At 44.5% G+C, this 26,699-nt stretch overlaps 2 protein-coding genes across 14 annotated transcripts in view; one reads left to right on the top strand and one right to left on the bottom strand.

Annotated features, from left to right (window-relative positions):
- Positions 1–4,978, bottom strand: part of WDHD1 (WD repeat and HMG-box DNA binding protein 1) — a 30,302-nt gene extending 25,324 nt beyond the window's left edge. Inside the window, exons 1-3 of one of the 3 annotated variants that reach the window (XM_087746838.1) lie at positions 4,909–4,978; positions 4,330–4,418; positions 2,154–2,265 (exon numbers count right to left, since the gene is read on the bottom strand). In XM_087746838.1, coding sequence (XP_087602964.1) covers positions 2,154–2,265; positions 4,330–4,406 — 189 coding nt within the window. In that variant the 5' untranslated portion in view covers positions 4,407–4,418; positions 4,909–4,978. The other 2 variants (XM_087746839.1, XM_087746840.1) reach the window with 2 other exon arrangements.
- A 51-nt stretch (positions 4,979–5,029) lies between these two features.
- On the top strand, positions 5,030–26,472 carry SOCS4 (suppressor of cytokine signaling 4). Of its 11 annotated transcripts, XR_015702111.1 has the most exons (8): positions 5,030–5,286; positions 11,535–12,731; positions 16,146–16,586; positions 17,986–18,155; positions 18,270–18,423; positions 20,735–20,855; positions 21,350–21,503; positions 24,472–26,470. XR_015702111.1 is itself a non-coding variant. In XM_087746835.1 (3 exons), the coding sequence occupies exons 2-3, from the start codon at positions 11,636–11,638 to the stop codon at positions 16,223–16,225; spliced, it is 1,176 nt and encodes a 391-aa protein (XP_087602961.1). In that variant the 5' UTR covers positions 5,030–5,286; positions 11,535–11,635; the 3' UTR covers positions 16,226–17,975. The 11 variants fall into 11 exon arrangements, 4 of the variants coding, with proteins under 4 accessions (XP_087602961.1, XP_087602963.1, XP_087602962.1 ...); XR_015702117.1 differs by having other exon boundaries at positions 16,067–16,586; positions 17,986–18,423; positions 24,472–26,472; XR_015702110.1 differs by having other exon boundaries at positions 17,986–18,423; positions 24,472–26,471.
- Positions 26,473–26,699: the final 227 nt, after the last annotated feature.

The raw sequence follows: 26,699 nt of genomic DNA, 5'->3' as shown, positions 1-26,699 counted from the left end.
AAAAATACAGACAAGCACAGCAACTTTAATACTTTAACCGAATTATTAAAACTACGATATTATTCTTACTTTCAGTCCTGTAGAAACACACTGCTAGATTTAATACTGAAACTCCAGTTGCTTCAGCAGACTTAAAATTCGTTATGCCAACTATATGGCAATTTACTGCATCAAGACCTTCGCAACTTGCATCTTTACTAAAATAATGAAAGTCACTAATGAATTTCAAAGACAACTATCCAATCTTCTTCATGCCTTTTACATAGGCGAGAAAGCTCTTAGACCAGAAAGAATCTTGCATCCTATTTAGATGAATATGCTGCAGCATCAGGAGAGGGCAGCCTCGCACTGAACTTCTCAGTTAAATGCCACCAGGGAAAGATGAGAAGTTCATGAACTATAGCTTAGTCCTTTTCAGAAAACAGAAGACAGATGTTTCCTAAAAATGAATCCAGATTAAAAGCAGTGCAAAACAAAAGAAATAGTTATCCTGTACTTGGAAAAGTAATCTCTCTTCTTCGAGTGACAGTGCTGCTATTCCTCAGTTGTACATAGCAGTAAGTTTTTGAAATATATAAATAAATGCCTTATTTCCTTGAGGTTTTTTTTGTTTGGAGTGGGGTGGTGTGTGGCTTTTTTTTTTTTAAGTTGCCTAAATTTATAGTAAAAATCCTGAAGATAAACAAAGCAGCAGCCAGTACTAAATAACCTAACTAAACAAGAGATGACATTTATTACCTAGGTTATATCAACAGCTCAGATCAGTTCCTCATGACATTTTCATTAACGAAGAATAATTTTTTAAATAAGATTTCTTGAAGTTAAATCTCACAAAGTGTTCTTAATCTCACTGTTTAAAAATAAAAAAAATCCCTCAAAACTAAAGGACTTTACAATAAACTTAAGAGCACAGGATTTTTCCTACTGGTGTCAAAAATTAAAACCAGCATTTTCTCTCCTCTATTCATTAATAGTTATAGCAATTTCTGACTCTGCCTCTGCTTTGCTAAGGGAACTCATTCAAGTCACCTCACTTGGTTTGTGAAAAGGTAAGTAACGTGATGAAAATCAACAGCAAAATACCCTAAAAATCAGTGATGAAAATAGATTATACAGGCATTGAGGAACAGATACAGAAGGTATGTCAAAAGGGATATAAGAAAGAGGTTTCACTTAAGGCAGTAGTTCTGAATCTGGTTTCAAATTATTATTTTTAAAATATAATACATATATGTTAATTCTCGTTTATTTTCTTTTCATACTCTGCTCCAAAATTACAAGGAGTTGAAAAACAATTTCAAAATCTTCCTTTATCACTGCAAAGTCAACTACACAATATCTGAAGAACCGATGAACTGAAGAACTTCTGGAATTCCTCTCTTCTACAATTGCCACAAAGACATTTTAGACCTTCTATTCTAATGTAATATACGAATAATTGCACTTAAAGTATACGAATATACTTTAATATACGAAAAATTGCAACTCACACTGTGAGAAAAAACACTGGAACGGCCTAAGAAGTTCACTGCATAATTAGTTTAATCTGCTGGGTTTGTTTCTCAGAAAGGAGATCAAAGTCAGAAATGACTATAACTGAATGTGAAGGAAGAGGAGAAAAATAATTATTACAGAAGTATAGTATAAGGAATAATTCCTCTACAGTCCTGTATGGGGTAAAATGAATTGTCAGAAGTATTCTTGATTTATATAAATTTATATAAAATACTTAATTTAGTTAAAATTTTTATAAGTCTATAGGCACATTTAATCAATTAAATTAAAACAAAAAAAATGTTTTCAATACTGCTTTAATATTTTCACTTAGACATAAAGGTAGCATATCTTCATACGCTCAAATTTAAATACCTGCTGCTCATTAAACAGCGTTCAATTTACTTTTTCTATATATTAATCTGAAGACAGATCTACATATTTAACATACATCAGACAAAGATCTACATACTTAACATACAGCAGACTGAAATGCGCTACATACAGTATTATTCTTGCCTTTTTCTGTATATTATCCCAGTATATGTTTAATGTTACGCACACGAGCAGCATCCCTGAGCTTGAAAATCCAACATCTGTACAGTCAGGTATCAACACCAGCATGACAAAACGTAGAGGAGTTTGGTTAACAATGATACCTTTAGAGCGCATGAATAGGCCTTTTCTCCCACATTAATGGACTTCGGATCATCATCATCCAGGTTTTCCCAAATCCTAACATCTCCATCACTGCCACAAGTTACAATGCAGCTGTGGAAACACACAGGACTTGTTAACATTCAGGAATGAAAAGGACAGCCACTGTGACTTTCAATCCCAAAATGAAGATGTTACTAAAGTGTTAGTTTGTTGGGTTTTTTTAAATCGAAACACAACACATACTATGTGATATAGCAAATACCTACATTTATTATGTCTAGAGTAACTTATTAAAAATAGGGGAAAAAAAGTCACATCTGGCAGCATAACACAGTACCTCCAGTCTCTGATAACTACCTACGCCTGGCACTCATCTGAACTGACCCTCAGATATTACCGATCAATCCATTTTTTCCAGGGTCTAGAGCAAATTTTTCAAAGGAGTTAATCCGCACTGATTTCTCTAAGAACTGGGCATTTAATTGCTTCTTAAGACTTTGAAAACTTACCTTACAGCTGATTACAAAGTCGAGGGCAAAACTAAGAGTGTTAATGCATACTTGACTGACGTTAACAAGCTTAACGTGTTCTAGGCCTACAGAACCCTTAAAAAATAGTTAATATGGAATTCAAGTTTGCTGGAGTTAACATCCACAATTTTAATGCAGTAAACAATAACCAGAAGTCACAGAGCAAATACAATTAAAAATCCCATGCAAGCTTCTGTAAAGACATCATGAATCTCTAACCAAGCCTTGCATTCTTTATTTCTAAAGTTGTTTGCAGTCCCAAAAAAATCTAATTAAGCAGCAAAATGTTACAAAGCCAGTGGTGAAGCTGTGATGTTGCTCTTCTTAGTTCTGTGAGGTCTGTACTTTGACAGCAACGCTGTGTTGATATTGAATATATTAATGCTGGGGAGTCCAGCAGTGGTGGACCAGTGCTATTTGGCAGAGATGTCTGCACCCTTTTTTAATCATTTGCATTTTAATGGCAAACATGGCTTTTTGTGGTTTTGAGGGATTGTTATTAGACTAACCCTTAAGAGCAGCCTTTGTACCAAGGCTAATGGACTAAAGAAAGGAATAACAGAACATGGACTTAAACCATACTCAATATATAAGACTTACCCCTTGAGTTCATTTTGAGAGGGCTTATTTTCTGGTTTACCATTTATTTTTAATCAATACGAAGGTAACGGCAAATACTTAGTTTACATTTATACATTCAAGAACTAACGCAATAAAAAGAAAAGATAGCAAGCCCAATATTGGATTTCTTCAACTATATTTCTAATTGCTTAGTGCATATGTGAATATATTTACTCCCATGCTACATTGATTTCTGCTAGATTCTATGAAGTCACTCTTAAAAAAAGTGCATATAAAGGTTTTATATATATACATACATACTATATATATTTCAATAGGACAAGGGGGAACGGTTTACAAACTGAAAGAGAAAAAACTGAAAGAGAAAAAAGGGAAATTTCGATTAGATGTTAGGAAAAAATTCTTTACTCAGAGGGTGGTGAGGCACTGGGACAGGTTGCCCAGAGAGGTTGTGGATGCCCTGTCCCTGGCAGTGTTCAAGGCCAGGCTGGACGGGGCCCTCAGCACCCTGGTCTGGTGGGTGGCATCCCTGCCCATGGCAGGGGGGTCGGAGTTAGATGATCTTTAAGGTCCCTTCCAGCCCAAGCCATTCTATGATTCATACGTACTATGTATCTATATCTATATATCTATATCAGGCCCTGGCACAGGCTGCCCAGGGAAGTGGTTGAGTCCCCATCCCTGGAGGTATTTAAAAGAAGGGCAGACGTGGTGCTCGAGGACATGGTTTAGTGGTGGGCTTGGCAGTGATAGATTAACGGTTGGACTTGATGATCTTAAGGGTCTTTTCCAACCTTAACAATTCTATGATTCTATGATTATATATATATATGGTTACATTTAAGTTATAAATCAATCACTTCAAAACTCAGGGCATCAAAATATGTCACAGAGCGAGGTCTGAACACAGGCAAAAACCAGCCCAAGCAAGACCATAAATCCATCCTGGTGTCTCACACAGCAGTGGTCAGTAGAGAAACCCCTGAGAAGGCAAGAGATGGGAAGGAGCCCATCGCTCCCCCAGGCTCCACTTCACCGGGGTCTCTAGGAATTGGGCAGTTACCTCCCAGCGTCATCGAAGCAGACGTCCGTGTGGCCCTCGGTGTGGCCGTACCGCATCGGCTTTTGCGCGGAAGGCATCTTCGCTCTCACCTGTTTATTTACAGGGGACAAAAGGGGGAGAAATAAAATAAATTTTAGAAGAAAAAGCTTCGGAAAGAGACTCAGATGGCAGGGCAAGGTCAGATCTGCTGCAACACCCACCCACCCACGGGGCTGAGCCCCCAGCCGTGCCCCGCTGGGCCTAAGCGGACCACAGCCAGGCAGGTGCTGGACACGGCGGCTGCGTGGGGAGGGCCCGCCCGTGGAAGCGAACCACGACAGAAAACGGGGGGAAAACCCGGGTTACGGGGGGTCGGAGGCGGGGGTCACCGGGGGCCTGTCCCTCAGGCAGCCCAGCGCCCGCAGCAGGCCGGGCCGGGCCGGGCCGGGCCGAGCCGAGCCAGGCCGCCCGCCGGGCCCTGGGAGGGACCCCCCGCCCCCCGTCAGAGGCCGCGGCTCCCCCCGCGCCGGGAAAGGGGCCCGCACCGCCCGCCGGGGCGAGGGGGAGGCCCGGGGCCGCGCCGCCTTCCCGCCCGCTCACCGCGCCGGCCCGGCCGCCCGCTTCGAGCCTTCCCGCGCTCGGCCCCGCCGCCCGGCCCGCCCCGCCCCGAGGGCCGGGCCTGCCCCGTCAGAGCCCGGGGCGGGGCTGAGCGCAGGCGGGGCTGGGGCCCGGCCCCGGCGGGCCGGGAGAGCGAGGATGGCGGCGGCAGGCGCGGCCGGGGCCGCCTCGCAGCGACTCCGCTCCGGCGGGTGAGGGGAAGCCGGGGCTGCCACCGCCCTCCCCGCCGCCTGCGAGAGCCCGCCCGCACAGCGGCGGTCGCCGAGGTGCCGGCGGCCCTTCCTCCTCCTCCTGCCGCGGGTCGGGCCGCCCTGCCCGGCTTGAGGGAGCGACTCGGGCGGACGATCCCTCCGGACGATCGTAAGTTGGGGTCGGGAGGAGGCGGGCGGGCGGCTGAGGCGGGGTCCGCGCCCCTGTCACCGCGCTGGGCTCCGTCCTCGGCGGGTGTTCCCTTCTCCTGTGGAAACCTGCGTGTGGGTGCGCGCCCGGTGGGTATATCTTAACGTACAGCGCGCATATATATTTACTGTGCATACTTGTGTGTATCTATTTAATGGCAGTGCCTCAAGAAGCATAGGAATGGCAAGGAAAGCCCAAACGAGGGGCGCTCCCCGCTTCGCCCACATCCCCATGCCAGCAGAGTGTTGCGGAGAGGCTGGGGAGGGCTCTGGCCCCAGTGAAGGGTGCAGGATCCAACCCATGTGCAGATCGTCATGGTAATTAGGGAATTACTCGGTAATTACAGCCACCCCGATGCCTGTGCTAGATAGAGTTGACAGCGGTTGTAGTTAGGCAGGTAGTGATTGCACTGCAAAAATCATTAAGCTTTTGTGGGCTGAAAAATAGGAAGAAAGCGTCGTAGTTTTCTTGAAGGACAAAAAACATTAGAGCTCGACATACCTGAAATAAGGATTAAAAATCAGTTATCTGTTTTCCCTTTATGTAGCTTTAATGATCTGGCCCAGTTTATTCCTGCTTCTAAGAAAAATTGCTTCCAGGCAAAGCCCTTTTATCTTTAGTTTTGCTCTGCAGCGGAGTTATCGGTGCTCGGGGTGAGCAGAGTGATTTATTTTTATTGGAAATGTGGTCGGGCTCTCTGTAACAGTCACATTGTTGGTACTTTCATGAATGAGTAAGTGATAGGATTACAAAGCAGGCACGCTTCTTTCCTTTTTTTAAAAAAAAAAAAAAAAAAAAAAAAAGCCCAGATTTTATTATTAGACCTTGTGGAAGTTGTGTAGAGACATGTTTTCGAGAGATGTATCCTGACATATTTCAGTAAATCGTGATTTCTGGTGAGGATAACGTGTTCTAGCAAAATGTTTCGAGCTGAACCGCTTATCAGATGAGTGGGAAGAGCAAGCTCTTCTTGCAGCAGCCTTATTGCAAGCCGCTGCCTGGGACCGAGACAAATGCATGTCAACTGTATTTATTTTTCTTTATTATTTTAATTTGCAGAAACTCTCCTACAAACCGCACCTAAAATATTTTACAATATAAAAGCCGTTTTAAGTTCAGTTCTATGTAACAACTAAATTCATTGTCTGGAGGTGCTACCTGCTGGGATAACTCTTTGAACGGCATGGGGAAACTGGGGAGAGGTTTTTCAGGGGGTGGGGGGATCCCACGGTCACTTGGCCAAGGGACTGCAAGCTTTGAAGTGGCATGGCATTAAATGCAAGGTTATTCTTTAAATCCGGTCGGGAACTCAACCTGCTGCTGACTTGATTAATAAATGGAAGTGGCTGCGAGCGGAGCGGCGGGGCGGGAGCCGGGAATCGCGCTGCTCTCCTATTCGGTTTCTGGGTGGAGCACGAAGTGTTGGTCACGGACCATAAAGCTTTTACTGATTTAGTGCTGCCGCGGCCTGCCAAGCGCTGCGTGCATCTCTCCTTCAGAGCCGAGCTCCATTAAAGCAGTAGATACGAGCAGCCTTCACCTTTGGCGCCTGCTTCCAGATGGCTTCGACCTCCTGGGTGTGAATAAAATAGCTCCAGTGTTGGGGTTAGGCGGGCATGGCCGCATGCCCTCCTCCTGCTACGCTTCTGGGGCTGTACAGCCCCAAGACGAATCAAGGGTATTTCCAAGTGCGAAGTGTTGTAGGTTGTCATCGGTATCCTTAGACAGTCATTTTCTTTTGTGTGTGTGTGCGATTATTGCTTTAATTCGCTGGAAAGGCCTCTGGAGTCTAGCTTAGGTATTTTTGGACAGTATCATAAATCAAAATAAACATAGTCAAAACTGAAGAAAAATAAGTTAAGACAGAGGAATTGAGACTTAATGTTATCCTTAATAGGTTGGGCTTTTTTCCAAATTAAGTCAATAACAGCTCAACTTCAGTGGAAGGTCAGGTTTTAAAATGCCGTCTTGCGGCCAAAACCTAATTGGGTGAAATTAATGAAAACAGCATGTGACCGGTGAGAATTTTTTTAAATAACTTTTATGTAAGTTGAAAGAAAAAAGAAGAAGTACTCCAATTTATTACAGCTTGCTCTTCTCTCTCAGGATTTTATCAGCTCTAGAAGGATATCAACTTCTGTAACAATTCCAAAATTGATTTACTGTTCTTTGTATGAGTCTCCTTTTCTTATTTAATTAAAGGCATAACACAGTGATGCTTTGGCTTTTGTGTACTTGAGCAGAAAACTTCCAGGGTATTTCCTTCGCTAGCAGGGTCGTACAGTGTGAGAGCACCGAAGCGGCGGTGGGATCTCTGTCCTTGGAGGTTTTCAGAGCGTGGCCAGGCGGTGCCGTGGCTCCCCTGAGCCCACGCTGGCAGCGGTCCCGCTCCGAGCGGGAGGGTGGGCTGGAGACCCCCCACCATCTGCTTCTTCCTTAACCAAAAGCAGCTTGATGAAGAGGACTGGGAGGCAAGGGTCCAGTGGCTTAGGACGTAAATATCTAGTTAAAGCAATTCAGTATTTGTTGAATAAATAAAAAAAAAACGGTCTGTCTATGCTTATGGTTTTGATTCTCCTATTGGAGTTATTGGGTATTTGCCGCTGATTTAATTATACATATGTATAATTATACTGTCTTATCACAGTTGCAGCCTACCTCTGGCTAGGAGGTAATATTGCCTCCAAATAGCTACTAGATACTGCTTTTAGTTTGGGCTTGGAAGTCTGAGTGTTGAGGCATCAGCGCTTGAAATAAAAAGCATCTTGTGCAGCCGTCTGCGCCCCCCCCCCCACCTGCCTCTGAAGGAGGGAGCCGTGCACATGATAAAAACAACAACAAAAACCACCCAGCTCTCTGTCCTCAGGGACTGTAAGCTGTGACAGCGTTGGATAACCTTGAACTACAAGCCGGATCCCGTGGCCCGAAGTGAACTCTGCTTATCCCTACGCGTTGCTTTATCTTTGCCATTTGCTTAGGTGGAAGAGTTTCGAGCGTAAGAGTTTTGTCAAATCTGCCTGCTCCTGAGATGCCTAAGGTCTCCCCGCATAGAAGGCGGCTTTTGTAGGCAGGAGACCAATTACATCTTACCCAAAGGACCTCAGAACCGATGCGTGTAAGCTGCGCTGTGCTGGACTCCTCCATTTAACCTTGCCCTGTAGGGAAAAGTACGCTCCGTCTTCCCTCTCTTTTATCCTTGCCCTCCTCTCCTGCTCTTTCAGTTGCGTTCCAGCCGTTAATGGACGTACGGTACACGGCATTTCCCTGGGACGTTTGCAGCACAAGGAATAGCTCGTTTCGGTAGACAGCCTGAAGTGGTAATACAGCACTGAATGCCTCGCTGCCCTTTATGCCTTTTTCTTTCTGACACCCAAGTTATTTTTGGTCCCCGTTTTGTCGGTGGGGCTGTGAATGACGGGTTTGGAAAGGTATGAAGGCATGACCCCTTATTGTAACGCCAGCCGGTGGGATTTGGGCACCTAAATACACCGTGGCTGGTGCCTGTTTCAGAAGGCAGCTTGCCTGCGAGCGTGTGGACGTTTGTAGCAGATTTGGAAACGGAGGTTTTGTCTCCCGAGTCTCAAGCTGACCACTGAACCATCCTTTACTCTTCCTTTGCAAGGTCAAGTTCAAACCTGGCTTTATCATAGAATCGTTAAGGTTGGAAAAGACCTTTAAGATCATCAAGTCCAACCGTTAACCCAGCACTGCCAAGCCCACCACTTTAGGTGGATGACATCCCTTTTTCTGCATTTATTCCATGCTCTTTTCACAGGTCTAGTGTTATGTCTAATGAGCAATTACGGCTCTGATGTGGCAGCATTGGCGCCTCGGTTCCAGCAGCCTTCAAACCCCAGGGAAACAGCCTTCTGTGCTGCTGGCTAATGGTCTGTGTCTTACAGCATCACGTGCTATTCCTCCAGTTTGAGTTCCAGGGTTCAGGTACCACTAATGACTCGCGACAGAAGAAAGGTACAGAGTAGAAAGTGGTTTTACAGTTAAATACAACAACAACAACCCAGAAATGACATAAAACGCTGAGCTTATTTCAGTGGCAAGGCTGACGTGAGGAGATAACAGGCCTTTTCAGCACTGCTGGGTTTTGTACGTTTTGCCGTTTTTAATTCATAGCCCATATTCTGCGTATTCTTATTCCTTATATGGGCTGGACGTGCAGAATGAGATAATTGAAGGTTTCAAAAGCAATTAGAAACTGTCGTATCCTAATTTTTAAGTACTTAACTTTGCAACCTCAATGATATCTCTCTGTCCAATTAAAAATCCCATATAGAGAGAGTTAATGTATTTTACCACAGGATGAATCTAGAATAACTTTTTGTCTGATACTTCAGATTATCACCAGGGTAAATGAAGTTGCTTTTCTTCCTCTTTTTTAATGGTGGAGAAAATTCAGTGCTCCACTCTAGTTGTTTCTGGATGAAAAATACCAATGTTACAAAAGCAATCAATGAATCTTGGTCTAAATAAAGGTGGTTCGGGTCTCATATACAAATATTGCCTTTCTCCTAGCTGCACTGCATCCTGCAGTGTTTTCGCTGGAAAGTGGTTTGCAAAATCCCGAGAGAAGAAAAAGAAATCTTTATTTTAATCTTCAGTTGGTAATTGCTGGAATATGGACCCTGTTCTGTGATTCCACTTGGTACCAGTGAGGTACTATTCATCTCGATTGCTCTAATGCCAGGTTTTTGCAACATATTTGCAATATTTAACCTGTCTTACCCTCATTCTACATTTCTGCATCTCCTCCCTTTCCCTCCCTTTTCCTTTCCCCCACAGCTCTCAGGTTTGTGGGTTGTAAAGAAGGAATGCAATGTCAAAAATTCCTGGGTGAGAGTTACATCTGGGATGCATTTGGCCCACAGATTCCCTGTAAGCCTTTTGGCACCGCAGCCTTATTCTTTTACTGAAAGCAGAGGCTAGAACTCAGCCTGCGCAGCCCCGGGGGACCGCAGAGAGGTTGTGTCATGCTGGCTAATCCTGATGATGAGAATGGATTGAATGGAGAGAGGAAGTGGATGCCCTTTTCTTTTCCTGCTTAGTATTTACCATGTCAATTAGTTTAAAAAAAAAAACCAACAAAACAAACAACACAACAAAAAAACCCCAGCCAAAAAAAAACAGTGGAATAGAGGAGCTGTACATCGTTTTGGTGCAAAAGCATCATGGTACGTGATGGGAAATATTTCTATGTTCTGCCATGCCTTGGGAGAGTATAGTACACATAACATATTGCTGTCTATGTACCTTGAAAAAATTCGGCTCTACTTTCAACTGAGTAATCAAAAGAGGATTTTTTTTTTTCCTCCTTAAAGCGCAACGTTCAAAAGGAAGCCTCTTATCTATTTGAGAATTCAATACACTTTTGGAAACAAAAGAGAATTAAATCAGCAACCGTAGGTCTCAGAGCAACAGTGATTTTAATAATGTAAACTTTCTTCTCTAATGAGTAATAAGCAGTTCCATCTTTCATGGCCTTTTAAAATTGCTTTTAGTAAGGGACTGGATTTGTTTTAATCCTTTTCAGTATGTAAAGCCCCAGATATTTCAATCCCTTAGGGGCTCAGTATTTTCTAGCTCCGACTGAAAAGGCAGCGGAAAACAGCTTTCAGAAACCGACGGAATCTGTGACTGATATAATTTAATTTTTTTTTTATCCAGAAAGTGACCCAAAAGTGTCAGTTATGAAAAAGATCTCTGGCATCCCACCCTGTGGATTAGTAGCAAACAGGCATATCATCTAGGTACAGTAGCTCTTTGTACTCTGACCTAGTTGTTTCTGTTCTGCCTTGTTCCTTCTTGAAAGGTTATTTGGAAGAGATGCAGAATTTGCTCAGTAAACAGCTAAAGCAGTCTCACCTGCCACGTGAAGTGCTTTTCCTGAAAATGGACCCTGGCACGACAGGATTGCCAGCACCTAAAACTGTCCGCTCGGCTGCGTAGTCAGAATGGATGCTCTAAAAACACCTAAGATGGTGTGTTCTGGAGGATGCTTTTCCCAGGGAAGGGTTAAAAGAGCCCTGTCTGGGATCAGGCCAGTACTTGTGGGGTCTTGTGGTGAACTCAGCTTGATCATATTATTTTTACATGGTTAGCAATTAATTGTCGCTGTTGTCCTGTATACACCTGCATTGGTCTTGTGTTGTGTGCGTGCATAACTGTTAACTTAGCTGTGTTTTCTTTTTCCTTAGATAATTCCAGAAAGTTCCTCGAGGAAGCTTCCTTACGTAGAAAAACCTTACAAGAAAAACACAGTGCGCTTTCTGGCAACTTGTGAAGCAAAGCTGTCAAAATGGCAGAAAATAAGGACAGTAATATTAAAAACGCAGACGTGAGGCCCAAAAGCAGCCGGAGCAGAAGTGCGGACAGAAAGGATGGTTACGTCTGGAGCGGAAAGAAGCTCTCCTGGTCTAAAAAGAGTGAGCACTGTTCTGATGCTGAAACAGCAAGTGCTGCAGGAAGATCAGGGACTAATTTAAGGAGCCAAGAGAGGAAATATAGCTGCTCTTCTATTGAGCTAGATCTAGACCATTCGTGCGGTCACAGGTTTTTAGGCCGGTCTCTCAAACAGAAGCTGCAAGATGCTGTGGGTCAGTGCTTTCCCATAAAGAATTGTAGCAGTCGGCACGCCTCAGGACTGCCATCAAAAAGAAAAATTCATATCAGTGAGTTAATGCTAGATAAGTGTCCTTTCCCTCCGCGCTCGGAGCTAGCTTTTCGGTGGCACTTGATCAAACGACATACAGCCCCTATAAGTCCAAAGGCGGAAGACTGGATAATTGCTGATTTATCCCAGCATGAGGAAAGGGAGGATCAGCTGCGAGACGATGAGATTGCCAACGGAGGAACGGACTCTCCCTCCCAGTCCTGCGACTTTACCGACAGTGGTTCCTCTAGGGGTGATTCGAGGTCTGAGCTGGTTACAGGTAAGGTGGTAAGGAGCAGTAAAGATGAGAGCGATATGGACTCCGACGATGAAGTTATAACACTGTGCACAAGTTCTAGAAAAAGAAACAAGCCCAAATGGGAAACGGATGACGAGCTGCTACGGATGGAAACGCCTCCGAAATACCATACGCAGATTGACTATGTCCACTGCCTCGTCCCAGACCTCCTCCAGATCAATAACAATCCTTGCTACTGGGGAGTCATGGATAAATACGCAGCTGAGGCGCTGCTAGAAGGAAAGCCAGAGGGAACATTTTTGTTACGAGACTCTGCCCAAGAAGACTATTTGTTCTCTGTAAGCTTCAGGCGCTACAGTCGTTCCCTCCACGCGCGGATAGAGCAGTGGAATCACAACTTCAGCTTCGATGCCCACGATCCTTGTGTCTTCCATTCTCCTGACATCACGGGACTCCTAGAGCACTACAAAGATCCAAGTTCCTGTATGTTCTTTGAACCGCTTTTATCCACTCCGCTAAACAGGACTTTTCCTTTTTCTCTTCAACATATATGTAGAACAGTTATTTGCAACTGTACAACTTACGATGGTATTGACGCACTTCCCATTCCTCCATCGGTGAAGCTGTATCTGAAGGAATATCACTATAAGTCGAAAGTTAGGGTACTCAGGATCGATGTACCAGAGCAGCAAAGCTAGAAAATATTTTTATGAAAGAATGAAATTGTCTCTAAACAGACAAATAGTATGTTCAGTCTTTCTTCCTTCTAGGGTTTTGTTTTAATAGCAATTTTATTGTTTTTTCTTTTTCTGCGGATTATTTACCACCCAAACTAGCCTCTGTCTAAGGCTTTTTTTTATCCAAATGTACTTTGAGTCTTCCCAGCTCTCTTTTTTAGAAGTGATATTCATTGTGGGCTTTTGGTACTGTTCCCAAACTAGAGTTTTACAGAATTTCAGGTAGGCTTTCTGGTATTTCTATAGATGGATAGTCTTTAGATCTAAAAAACCCCTAAAAATCAGTTTTGAACTTGATCTGTCTTTTATATTGTAATTTACATATGTTGCTGACATGTTTGAAATAGCGCACTGTTAACTAAAGATTGACTCATCTGTATTTTCTGCATTTCTTTTAAAATGAGTGCTCTAGCCTCTGTGTCTGTGTGTATGTCCGTCCGTCCATATCTAATACAGTAAATTCATCAGTCTATTTCTAACATTACTATTCCTAGCAAAATGAAGTTTGAAAGAGGATATGATCCTTCTATAAATACATCAGGGGACTAAACACCAGGGAGGGGAAAAACAATTCAAGTTAAGGACAGCGCTCAGTACAGGAACAAACATGTATAAACTGGTCGTGAAAAGATTTTGGTTGGAAAAGAGGAAGGCTCGTAATCGTCAGAGCAGCGGGGTTCTGGAACAGCTTTCCGTTTTGTATAATAGCAGTAAAAAGCAAGCTACTCGGAAACTGGGATTTGATCAGGGTCTGGAAGGGATGAGGATGTAGTTACTTACGAGAGATGGGGCTTGGAGCTGGTAGCTCTGTTTCTATGTTACTATTTCGTATCATGAAATACCCAGTTTTCTCTATGGGAGCTGCTGCTTCTGAAATGATAAAGCGTGGGGTGGGAGGGTGAGAAGGAAGATATTTCCTTAAAAATCTGCTTATTAAACTATCTGGTCTTGCATGGTTGATCCTGAGGTGGTAATGAATAACTTCCTTACTTTGTTAGTAGGAGGGTTGTTTTTTTTTAAGAAGTATAGTTTAAAAAAAAAAAAAAAAAGTCTGCAGATTTTTCTTGCAGTGTGAAGCATTTGGTTGAATGGCCTCCTGCCAAATTCCGTGTACGGGAAAACCATGCATGGATAATGCTCCTAAAAGCATTACTTACATTACATGGATCGGCAGATCTGCTGCTGAATTATTGGTGAAATCCCAGTGAGACTCAGCAGGGCTGGGTTCGGGCAAGGAACTCTGGCTCTCCCGGCCGGCCTCGGGGCGCAGCTCCGGGAGGTGCAGGAGTGCCCTGCAGTTCTGTTGTCTTCGCTCGCCTGTGCTTTATCTCCTCCCGCAAAACTGGGCCCAGAACCACCCTGCCAAAAGTCTGTGAGATGATGTAATTGTAACTACAACAACCGCGGTGTTTCCTCTCCTTTGATCGCGTTTGGATCCTCTTGAAATGCTTTTGAAACTGAGACCCCGAGCCTGCACATTACAAATGTGTTTAATTTCATGCATCTTATCAAAAATCAGCAATTACCTGTGCGCGTGAGGTTACGTACATGTGGTGCAGGCTGGGAGCAACAGAGCACAGAGCTGTAGGGTCTCGCTCCTAGATTGTAGCCTAAGACTAAACAATATTGCTATTTGACTCTCTTAATTCCACCTTGTACAGAATCCTATGGATTTGCGGCCATCAAATCCGTCCTGCAAGCTGGGCACTCGGGAATTGCCATGGAAGCTTTGCCATGCAGCTCCGCTGGGGCCCTGCTGCCCGGCCCTTGCCCCCCCGAGCAGAGAATACCCTTTCCACTAAACTGCTGTCACTGTGATGATGCAAACTGATTTCCAGGGACATCTGCTTAGAGACCAGCCCGGTTGTTTTCACTGTGTTTTTAAATAGGTTTTGAACCAAAGTCTCCAGGGAGAAAATGCTAACGCATCAATCTATCGCATCGCACATGGGTGAATACGCTGCAGGACAAACTCTCAGCTGCTATAAATCAGCGTGGCTTTATTGATACGCTTATAACAGCTTATACCAGCTGAGATTCTCCCTCCTCCATATGCAAATGCTAATTGTATGACTGATGTCAGAAAAATGACCCTTTTTTTCTGTAATCTTTTCCTCGAGCTGCTTCCATCCCACTGACATTGCCTTTAGCATAAACTGTATTTTATCAAGGACAGCTTCATGCTGGTAAATCTATTTTTCCCTCTATCTATCGCCGCCATTTTCCAAATACAAAGCGAGCGAGCAGCGGGGATCATCTTTGCTCTGCTCTCTTACGCCGTGCCTGTCGTGGTGGAATGGTGGCCTGTGACTTGTGTGGCTGCGGTATGAAGTAATAGTACCTGGCTCGAAATCTGACTTCACAGAGTGACGTCAGAGATATTTGCAGTCTGCTTGATTAAAATTCTCTTTCAGAAACTCTTAATCAGGGCAAAAAGCTCATCATTTTAGACAGAGATTAGCATTGTTGTTATTTTTATCGCAAGACCACAAAAAATAGATTTCGACCAAAAGTTGTACTTGCTTTGGAAGTTTAGCGAAGGCCACCATTTCTTTCAAAACCAGCCCAGATTTTGTCCCTTCAAAATGAAAGGCCACGAAAGAACCTTTTTTGGGGTATAGTTCCCCAACACGCTGTGTTTTCAGTGTCATTCTGTATGCAGCCTACATTGTTTTGACATTTGTTGATGCATCGCTTACCCCAAAAATGTCTTGAGCACTCCAATTTTAGGAGACCTATATAATATTGCAGTTGGGGGAAGAAGGTGCGGCACATAAAAATCGTGCTTTTGGACCGTGGGCCAGTTAATTGCATTTATTTAGAGAAATCATATGTAGAAAATATTGATGAACGGGGTTTTGTGGAAGTTCACCCTATTTTTTCTTGTTTTGTTTGTCCAGATCGTTCATACCTGTGTGCCTTTTGTACCTAGTGACAGTGAGGTGTGCATACGTGTGCGGTCTGCAAGAAGGATCCATTTCATGAAGTATACGCTTTTTTTATGAAACATGAGAACTCAAAATGTCTATTTTGCTTAAATCCATGTACCCTTTTTTTCTCTTTTTTTCTTTTTTTAATAAGCCTTGTAGAAATTAACTGGCTTTGCAGCATGCCAAGAATTGTCATCCTAAAGTTTTCCTCCCGCTGCTGTCATTAACAGCCTCACCAGTGCCGCTCCCTCCAAGAATACTTCATAACACCTTGCATCTGAAGTACGATCCAAAGATAACCAAGCCGTGAAGTTCAGTGTTGAAGCCCTCTAAAAAATTAACCTCAGAAACGGGGTAAGAACTTCCATTTTCTAAGCCCAAGCTCTTGCAAGACAGAGATCCCAGGTTCTTCAGGCTGAAGGTCAAATGTGGAACAAGGAAAGGTACGGAGATGAGCGGAAAAACACGTGCTCAAGACTGTGCAGTAGGTCAGTGGCCAAGCGAGGACACAATCCAGAGGTGGCCCTGGCCACAGTCCCCCTGTTTTGGGGCACCCAGCCAGTTTTGCATCAGGAATTTTGTCTGCGGGCCACAGTTTGTATGGTTTTGGAGGCAGTTCCGTAGGAGGACAGTAGAAACACAGCACATTGAATCAGTGTGAACAGCTTCTGGTAAGAAAAAGGATCTGATTTTGGTAAATTATTTTGATGTAAGGCGGGAAAAAAAGGTCAGGCTCTTGATGCACACTGGGCAAACTACACATACAAGCTATTTTTACAGGATGGTTTAAAAAAATTAAACACTCTTTCCATTAATAATGTTCTCTGGAGTTTGCTTTTGCCTGAAGTGACTTTTTGCAGCTCTGTAGTAATGTCAGCTGTTGGCCCAGTGCCGTCAACAGAGAGCAACTTCAACTCCATCAGCATCGTTGATGGATTTGGGGTGGTTTGTGTGTCCGATAATTGCAAGTACGCATTCCTTCTCGATTTTCCTATTCTCGGCACTTGTCTTGATGCGATCCAGGGCACGTTTGCAACAGGATCTGTTTATCTATAGTAGCATATCCAACTTGAAAAAAAAATAAACTAGCGATCATAATTTAAATGCTTTCCTTTTAAAGATGCTGGTGTGTTTCCAGTACGAAGCAGAAATCCTTGTATGATGCAGTCATACATGGCCTCACTGTAAAATTGACATGCTCTTAAATAATTAAAAAGGGGGATACTTTAATTTTGAAAAAGGATGCTGGAGGAAGGAGGTTAAAGGAAGCTTTTAGTCATCTCTAAGGTTAGATTTATTGATCTAGTGATCAATCCTTTTCTCTTTCCTGAATTTAAAGCTAATGGGAGACTGTGGTCTGAGATGAGTGGCTTTTAGTTAAGGTTTTTGACTCTTATAAATAATACAACAAATGTCCTAGTAAGTAATAAGAAATAAGATACTCGCTCATTCTTTTTAAATAGAACAAATGTGGCAAACAAGACTCAGCTGTAATTTTTGAAGTCATTTATTAGACAAATTGCTCTTCTCTACTTCTTTTACAAGAGAGACATAAACCATTATATTATTTATTCATGAATCATAGCCATTAAGATGATAAATCAAATTATCAGCTTCCTGTCTCTCTTCGGTTTTAATCATTTTTTATAGTTCATGCAATATAAAGACAGCTTCCTTCCTATGAAACAAGAGACCTTCAGAGACCTTTTTATTGTAAACGTACATTTCCTTCCCATTTTTAAGTATATCCTAGTGATTTTCTCTGTCAATTTTATCTGCAATAAAAATCCAATAAGGAACTTGTACATTGATTCAATATAGCAAAGTTAGCCATGAAGTAAGTGATTTTGGTTAACCTTTGAAATAACACGGTACTGGAAAATGCAGTTAAAGGATTTTTCCTGCCACCCCTAAATGTGCACGGTAGTATCATACATTTGAGAGAGAGAAATCTTGACGCAAGCTCGCATACCGATAGCAGGACCTTTCTCAAAAGGTTTAATATGAGCTCTGCAGTCCTATGACTTTTTTAATACGTTGAAGCTTACTCTTTCTGCTATATTCACACAGCCAGTATGTCCTCGCCTCTTCCCGTAAGGCGGGAGAGCTACGGTTACTCTGTGAGCCGGGAGCGTTTCGCGCATCCTTTCCTCGCTTCCTTTCCATCTGCATCCGTCCGGTTCAGCATCTAAAACGGTCGTAGGCCGAGGCGCACGTGATGCGGTCCTCCTCTCCTCCAAGTGAGTCCAAAAAGAAATCGGCTCTCGCCCCTTCCCCGCCAGCCTTTCCCACGCACGAGCAGTGCTTGGCTTCTGCTGGATGTTCCCTCCTGACAGGATCTTCTGCTACCACAGGTACGATCTGTGGGCACAAATTACCTGAGTGGGCGGCAGGTTCTTGGCTCGACAAAGGACTAGCCACCGAATAAAAGGATCCTTTCTGTCGCACGAGCCGGGGGGATGCACTGCATACTTTGCTGCTGTTCTTCGTTTAAGAGCAAAAGCGCAAGTAAATAATCCCTTGCTTTATCTGATGCGCTGCTTTGTTGTGATTGCGGGCAGGCGGGGTTATTGAGGGGGAAGGGAAAGGGGGGGCTGGAGAAGACCGAAAGGGAAGGAAGGGGGAGGCAGGGGAACTGGGGAACCGGAGTCGCCCGTTTCCAAGGGCTTCCCAAGCCAAGCGTTGGGCCCTCTTTCATCTCCCAGCCTCCTTCTGCCTGGTTCAGCATCTAAAACAGTCGTAGGACGAGCTGCTCGTGATGTGGTGTGGGTGGAGAAGTTGTCCATTCAGAAAGAAATGCACATTGATTTCCATTCCAAGCAGCAGCAGCTAACTGGTTTTAAACTTGATCGTCCTTGTTAAATAGTACTCTCAGGAAGCGCCGATGAGGTCAGAGTTACGGAGGATGGAAGAAGAGCCTCTGTCTGCATCATTAGAAATACTCATCTGTGCTACAGTGTAAAAATCAATACTTGTTTACTCAACTCTATGAATAATAGAGTTTTGAACGTAAATATATAATTTATGCACCTAAAATCTATAGCATGAGGCTGACGTGCGTTGCAATAACTTCCCTACATCCATTTTAAAAATCCCCTGGGTGTCTGAGTGATACGTTATCTGGCCAAAACGCGTCCTCAGGCCAGCCTGCCCGTTACGAACACCTTCCTGCGGGGATCCTTGCAGGGCTGGAAAAGACCGCCGAGCGCCCCAAGGATGTCCTCGCGTGGGCACTCCGGTTATGGTCTTGCTGAGGAGAATCCCTTGAACAGCGTGTGTTTGGGACCGGTCAGAGGGATGTCGGGATCAGATCCACGTTCCCACCATGGTGGTGATGCTTTTTCGCAAAGAGCGTGCCCTGTAAAATCCAAAACTGTTTGTCTGCCCGTCTTCATCGCTATGCTTGTGGCTCTTGCATATCCAAATGGTGCAGCAGGAAGAACGCCGGGCTGGTGTTAGGTACTGTAATCCAACAGGACAAAGCCATTGCTGGAAAGTACCGACTTAAGAAAGATTTGAATCCAGCTTTGAAGCAGGAGGCCCTCTTGGCTATCTGGGAGCTCTTCCATCTTATTTTCCTTCTTTTTAATTCTTTGGGGGAAAAAAAGTCTTCGTTATTTCTCAAGTCTCACGTTCAGCCACAAGCAAAGAGCATCTCTGAGTTTGTCTCAGTTGAACGGGTTCATTGCCAGACCTTTTTTTTTTTAATGCGCATCAGTTGGAATAGACTGCAGTCCTTTGCTTGTGCTAACGCGGGGCTTTTTGTTTAAGGAAAAGGCTGGGTTTGTCCTTCCTGGCAGTTATGCGATTGTATTTCTAGGTCAGGTCTTTATGTGTAGTCACATGAAGCTTCAACTTGGACAAAACACCCAGTAAGGGTCTTGATGCTTGACGCTGTTATGATTAGAAAGTTGTCTAATCAAATTTTGTTTCCAATTAAAAAAATTGGATTAGCTCTCAGACGGAGACCTTCGCTGTTATTTTTAGTCTACAACTAATGAACCCCTGAAAATAGAGAGTATAATGAAAATACGGTGATTGGTTCTGCTGGGATGGTTGGGAAAATACATTAGCAGATCAGAAAAGGTAATAAATCTTCTGTCACAACCTTCCTCATTAAACTAGATAATTTGAAATTGCCTCTAGTGTATTAAACAGTTCATTATTTTGTAGGGGAGCAACACACAAGACAAAAGAGTAGTGTTCTTTTAATTGATATCCGAAGCCTGAAAAAAAGATCAAGCAAATTTAGTCAAGAAAAATCAATCTGAGCGCTGGCTGTGTCGCTATACAACTTGTTCGGAGCCACCCAAAACGTCGTGTCCTCCGACGTAGGGGAAGGAGGAAAGGTCTCGAGAGGGGCAGGGGGAATGGGAGAGCTCTACTAAATCTGATGTCGTGGTTTTCTCCACCAGCACAGTTGCAAAATTAGATCATTTCAGGTTGGTGGATATTTTTTTCTGATGGTTTTAGCACATTAGAAATGAACAGCCCCCAAAATTTAATTTCTTTACTTTATCAGCACCTTAGTGTTATTCCAGAGGCATCTAATGCTTCAAAGAGGCAAAGGGTGCCGTCAGCCCGAGGGACGGGTGTCTGCAGGAGCACGAAGGGTGACCTGAGTGGGAAAGCGCAGCATGAAAGAGGAATTTGGGGTGACAGCTGAACCGAGGAAGGACGCCAGGCAGGCTGCATCAGAGACTCTTCTCTGTGTGGCTGGCTACGACCTCTCATCAGCAGGAACGGGAATTCTCCGCCCTGGTAGTTTTTGACAAGGAATATCTCTGTGTGATCTCCCCAGAAATTCCTCCTTTTTCAGGACACCTTTGACCTGGCAAGCTGGAGGCTGAGGGCAAGCTGAAGGCTTTTCTTGTCGTTCTCTTGACACCAAAACCACTGGCATTAGACTAGAAGATGCCTGAGATCTCGCTGCCGCCAAGGTAACGCCGGGTTGGCGTGGGGGACATCCTGTCATTTTTATACTCCTGTCATTTTTATACTTCCCGAGCCAAATTATATCTTGGTGTGACGCTGCTGGCTCTGGTATCCTTGTACACAAGGAATCTTGGTCCCGTGCCCAAAGAGAGGGCAAATGTAAAGGGGAAAGAGGAGGATGTTTTATTGGGGAAGATATATCCAAAGGTGGCAGTGAGTGGGAGGGGGTGAGTTTGGGTATGCCAGCCAGATGAGGCACTTACCCTTTGTCTCTTTTACGTTGATTCACTAAGAACACACGCGTTTGTTAAGATAAGCCAAAAAAACCTCCCAAAACATTCCCTGCTTGAGCAAATGCCTCTCCCTGCGTCCTCCTCTCCTCCAAGTGAGTCCAAAAAGAAATCGGCTCTCGCCCCTTCCCCGCCAGCCTTTCCCACGCACGAGCAGTGCTTGGCTTCTGCTGGATGTTCCCTCCTGACAGGATCTTCTGCTACCACAGGTACGATCTGTGGGCACAAATTACCTGAGTGGGCGGCAGGTTCTTGGCTCGACAAAGGACTAGCCACCGAATAAAAGGATCCTTTCTGTCGCACGAGCCGGGGGGATGCACTGCATACTTTGCTGCTGTTCTTCATTTAAGAGCAAAAGCGCAAGTAAATAATCCCTTGCTTTATCTGATGCGCTGCTTTGTTGTGATTGTGGGCAGGCGGGGTTATTGAGGGGGAAGGGAAAGGGGGGGCTGGAGAAGACCGAAAGGGAAGGAAGGGGGAGGCAGGGGAACTGGGGAACCGGAGTCGCCCGTTTCCAAGGGCTTCCCAAGCCAAGCGTTGGGCCCCTGCTCTTTCATCTCCTGTCCTTCCCCCAGGTTTTACTCTTAACTGCTGTGATACCCACACGCTGTAATCAAATAGCACTCCCGAAAGCACATTTTGGAACCCTGTTTGTCAAATGTTTGGCCACGTTAGGGTAGAAAACATTCCAGATAAATTCGTTCAATGCTTTATGAGCTAAAAATGGCACATTTGTTATCACACAAATAACATATGGCATTAGCAAATGAAATTTAGCGTTGTAGCAGCTGAAAGCGCAAGTGTAGCTTATCCACCTTAACCTGAAATGCGCAGTGGTAGGAAGTAAAGCAAAAAGGCGTACGCCTCTGTCCACCTCGCGCTGGCTGGGGTACTGTCATGAGCATCCAAAATTCTGTCTTTTGCTGCCTCTGCCAGCTTTGGCTTCATCGTATTTGTACTCTACTACAAGACTTCTACGCTTACTTATTTTATATAGAAGCAGAACATGTGAACGGCCAAGCCAGGCTGGGCCAAAAGTCCCCGACAGTGGCCACAAGTGAAGGCTCAAGGAAGAGCAGCTCAGGTAGTGGCCGGCCCAGTTCAGCAACGGCTGCTTTACTTGTCTCAAAATAAGCTTTGCTGGTAGTGAAAATGTTCTGAAGTTATTTTGAATGAGGCTCTAAATGGCTGCACGCCGGTGTTTTTACAGTCCAAATCTGATAGCGTGTCTTAATTTCTAACAGTAGGGAGATTCATTGCAAACAAACGACGGCAAATCAGTGAATGAACGAGAATAGATCTCCACAGAAGTGTACGTAATTCATTTGCCAATTACAGTTCATTTTTAATTATGAAAATACATTTTGGCAGGCATGTAATATATACTTTGTCTAAAAGAAAAGTAATTTCTAGCAGTATCAGACCTAACTACAGTTCTGGCTATTAAATCTTTGCTGAGAGGGAAAGAGTCCGTTCAGTTTTTACCGCGCTTCAGCATAATCGTTTTGGAGTCTGATCCTGCAATCCGTGCTACCTGCTCGTTCTTTAGAAACAATTTGTGTGATTAGGAGCTGTTCATAAGTTTAAATAGCATTGCGCTTGTTGTTTTTACCTCCTGTTAGTTCATTAAACCTGCGGTTCAAAGAGTGGAGCTGGGGGAAGGCCTCCTGTTTGGGGAGTTGGTTCGTTCTGCTATTTTGGCAGCACATCTTGTTGTTTTCCCAGAATGTGTTTAGCTAAAGTAGCGCCAAGGAAGGAGTGTGACACGGTCCAGAACGAGACTGGTTTTCTCAGGTCACCAACCAGCCTGGACCCTGTGACGCTGGGCTGAAATATTACCGAGGAAGTGTTATTCCTGTTCGTTATTTGTATTGCAACAGCAGCTCGACGCTGCTAACCTCCAAACTAAAACAAGGAGATGCTCCGTGTCCCGAAGAACTTCAAGTCTAAGCATAAAATGGGAAACAATATATGAACGTAGGGGAGGTGGTGGAAGGGAGCGGGCTCTGCAGTAGTGCTGCTAACCCAGTCCAGGGCAGCAGTCGTGGGATGGGGAATCAAAGGACGGGAATTTCCCGGAGGAGAAGGAGCTCCTGCCAAGCAGAGCAAAGGCAACTGGGGGCCTGGGAAAGCAGGCAGCGGGATCGGAGTTTGCTGGAGGCAGTTTTTAAGTGCCCATTCTGCTAAACGGCCTCCAGCACAGCCCTGGGGAGCACGAAATAACGAGGCAATTATGTCCTCAGCTCCCTGTGATATTGTCAAGTGGAGCCCAGCATGTTTTGCAATGTACTTTATCACAATAGCCAGTTCTTTTTCTTTCTAAATGGCTGTATAGGAGGAGTATTTCTGCTAATTAATTAGGATGCATTCACCCCTGGGGGGGGGGGGGGGGGAAGAGCTTACAGTGGGGATTTGAAATCTGTTTCTTCAGACAATATTGCAAATATTTACAGGGAGGGCTAGCGCTCGCCCCCAGGCAGGGAGAACCGAGATAACATATATAACGCTCACTCGTACAGCCTGGAGCTGTAAAGCTCTGGTCTGGCAGGGAGGAGAGTGGCCCGGCTGCTGGCAAGACTCAGGATGAAGTTCGGATGTAGGACCTCCATGAAAAAAAATATCCAGTGCCGGATTAACATTTTTTTGCCCTGCTTCAGTGGGAATTCCCCAGGGTAAATCTGCACAAAGACAAACCTCTCACCCAAACTCAGCCGGGCTGAGTCTTTCTCGTCTCAAACCTCATACAAAAAGCCCCCAAATCAATGAGCCAGCTTTGAAATGAACTTTGGATCAGGCTCATTCCAAACCTTCCCTTATCTCGCTTCCAATTTATCACTGAAATGTCTGTAATTCTCCCCAGGGAGACTTTCTAGTATTTAAACAGCTACTACCCTGCATAATTTCTTCCTGTTTTCCTAAGAGAGAAGAGGAACTGAGAACATTATGCTAAATGCCTCAAGAGTCCAAAGAATAGAGATTTTCATGGAATTTTCTGAATTTATTGTCATTGCTAGGGATGTGGCTGGAAACAACCCCAAGGTTAAAAAGTTCAAATGTTTGTTTTCTTTTCTTTTTTTAATGACTCTTGCTTGAAATGATCCCAACTTCAGTTAATTCCAGCTGCATTTGCACTTTAAAGGAGCTCTGTCAGACAGTTATTAAAAATATTTAAGTCTCATTTATTTGCAGGAATCCTTCATACTTGGGTGACTATTGACTTGACAAATCCAGTTGACTTAAAATAGGACTAAGAAGTGGTATTTGCGGTATGTTTATTAGTTCAGGAGAAGTCTTTCCTGGGCTAATCTGTTTTCCGGCTGTACTCTTCCAGCAGGCTGATGGAAAAACAAGACCTAAAGAAGGAAGCAGATTCTTAGCAGTGGTCATGAAAACTGCTTTATTCTCAGGGCATTTTTGCATGGCATTAGCAACTCAACGGCACCACTTCAGCACTTCAGCTATTTGCTGAATCAGGGCCTGAAGAGAAGGAGGAGGAATGACATGGGTGTTATTCCCACAGATTTGCTCCGAGCGTTAAATGACTATTAGCTGGTGTGACAAGTTTTTACTGTATTAAAGTGGCAGCGGATGAAATACCTGCTCTTTTGATGGGGTAGCCCAAAACTGCCAAGGCAATTGCGGCCATCAAGTCCCTGCCTGGAGCAGGGAGGGTAAAGGTAAGATACAAAACCTTAGTCCTGGAATGGAGTAAAGTTCCTCAACCGCACCAGGGTAAATGTATAGAAATGTATAGAAATGCATTTAGAAAAGCATAGAAATGTTGGGGGAAAATACTCCCACTCCGAGAGATTCCTAAAACTACTGAAATTAACAGGTGAGCATCAACTTGGTCTTCAGCTGGAGGATTTTGGGTCAGCTTCTGTTCAGCTGCTATGAACCTCCCAGATGTGTGAGAAAACCAAGAGCCCGCTGGAGCCAGGCTCGCCGCCAAACCTCATGCAAGCAGAAAGGGCAGCTCAGCCCACGCTGCCACGCACCCCTGGATCAGCGCTGGATGTAACGCTTGCCACGCAGCGTTTTATACTGAATACTCACGTCAATAATTCATCGCAAGCCCCTCAGTAGCACCTTTGTCGTATCAGTGACTTACAGATCCTTCACGAGCTCAAATGATCCTTACGTGCATCATTCCCTGAATTACTACAAGCCATTTGACTGTAAATGTGTTCTTTGGCACCAATCAGCGGATCATTGACCTTAGCGGCATGGCTACACCGTCAATATATGTCTGAAGTAGAGACATGAGCAACTTGGTATCGAACGATTAATTTCATATATAGGAATGCATACGTCAGTGGCTGCGCAAAACTGGAGATCTCGGAGGGTTTGCAGAGGAAGCGCGGCGTGCCAGGTAGAGAGAAGCGCCTGAGTGCAGAAACATCCCTCGATGAACAAACAGATCCCAACTGCTTTGCATGGAAAGATAAAACGAGGCACAAAGATACGGCCACAAACGGCATCATAGGGAAGCGATGAAAAACTGAGCGATTGAGATTTAGCAATCCGGAGCACCTCCTTCCTGCTGGGAGCTGCTGACGGGATGGCGGAGATAATAACCAGCAGGCACCCCACGGCACGAACGACACCTTCGTACAGCGCTGGCCTTGCCTTCGGTGGGTCTCTGGCTGTTGGCGACGCAGATGTCACCCCAGACTGCCAATTGCTAGGGGCTCGCAGGCTTTGCAGGGGGAGGATCATTCCACATTCCTTGTCTTTCTCCTTTTCCTAAGTATTTGGTGTTGCCCACAGGCCAGCTGGACTTTGGTCTGTCCCGCTATGACTATTCTTAAGTTTCTCCACCGAGGATGTGTGTGTCCATGTGTTTATATCCGTTAGAGAATCTGGGCTACAGGAAAAACCAACTCTGCCCTCCTTGCCAGGCCAGAGCCTCCACAAGCCAGCTACTCCTCACCTCCTTCTCCCTCTCCAGAAATAAAACTTCATTTACAATTGCAAAATAAGAGCGAAATAAAATAAGGGGTCCTTTTCTTTGCTTTTCAAGCTTTTGAAAAAAGAATTGTTCCAGCTTGTCTCCACAGCAGCGAGCACTTGAAAACATGACCCTTCAGAGAATGAAGGGCCATAATTTCCTATTATCAACTGCCTGTCGGAGCCGTGGCTGCTAGGCCAAACAGCAAATGTCACAAAAGTCATTGAGAGGCTGCCAGGATTGCAACACCGCAGCAGGAAGCACAGTTTGGGATTGGGCCTGTGGAGGAAGTTGGGACGAGAGAGAGGGGACGGATAAAGCTTCAGATCCCTCACGGGAGCTGTGGTTCTCTCTTTGGGGATGGGGAGAAGGTGGGCGCCTCTCTGAGAGGACAGGCGATGGGGTGGGTTTGGTTGGCGTCACACAGAGAGGAATTTTCTACTTCTTATTTACTAAAGAACAAGAAAAAGTGAAGAGAGCTCTGTCTTCTGCTGCCAGACATAACCACTAGCTCCAAAATCTGAAAACAAACTCAAGCTTGACACACGATCAAGGCTCTACCTATCCACCGCTGTGGAAAGAAAACGTACCCAAAGACTTCGCTCCCT

Source organism: Nipponia nippon, unplaced genomic scaffold (genome assembly GCF_047370975.1).
Source record: "Nipponia nippon isolate SJK-2023a ecotype South Korea unplaced genomic scaffold, ASM4737097v1 scaffold_11, whole genome shotgun sequence".
NCBI lineage: Eukaryota > Metazoa > Chordata > Aves > Pelecaniformes > Threskiornithidae > Nipponia > Nipponia nippon.
Note: the sequence above shows the minus strand (reverse complement) of the source record. Positions and strands in the feature narration are given on the sequence as shown.

Coding starts and splice junctions, on each gene's coding strand:
- SOCS4 (XM_087746834.1), top strand. CDS start 11,636: ATGGCAGAAAATAAGGACAGTAATATTAAAAACGCAGACGTGAGGCCC.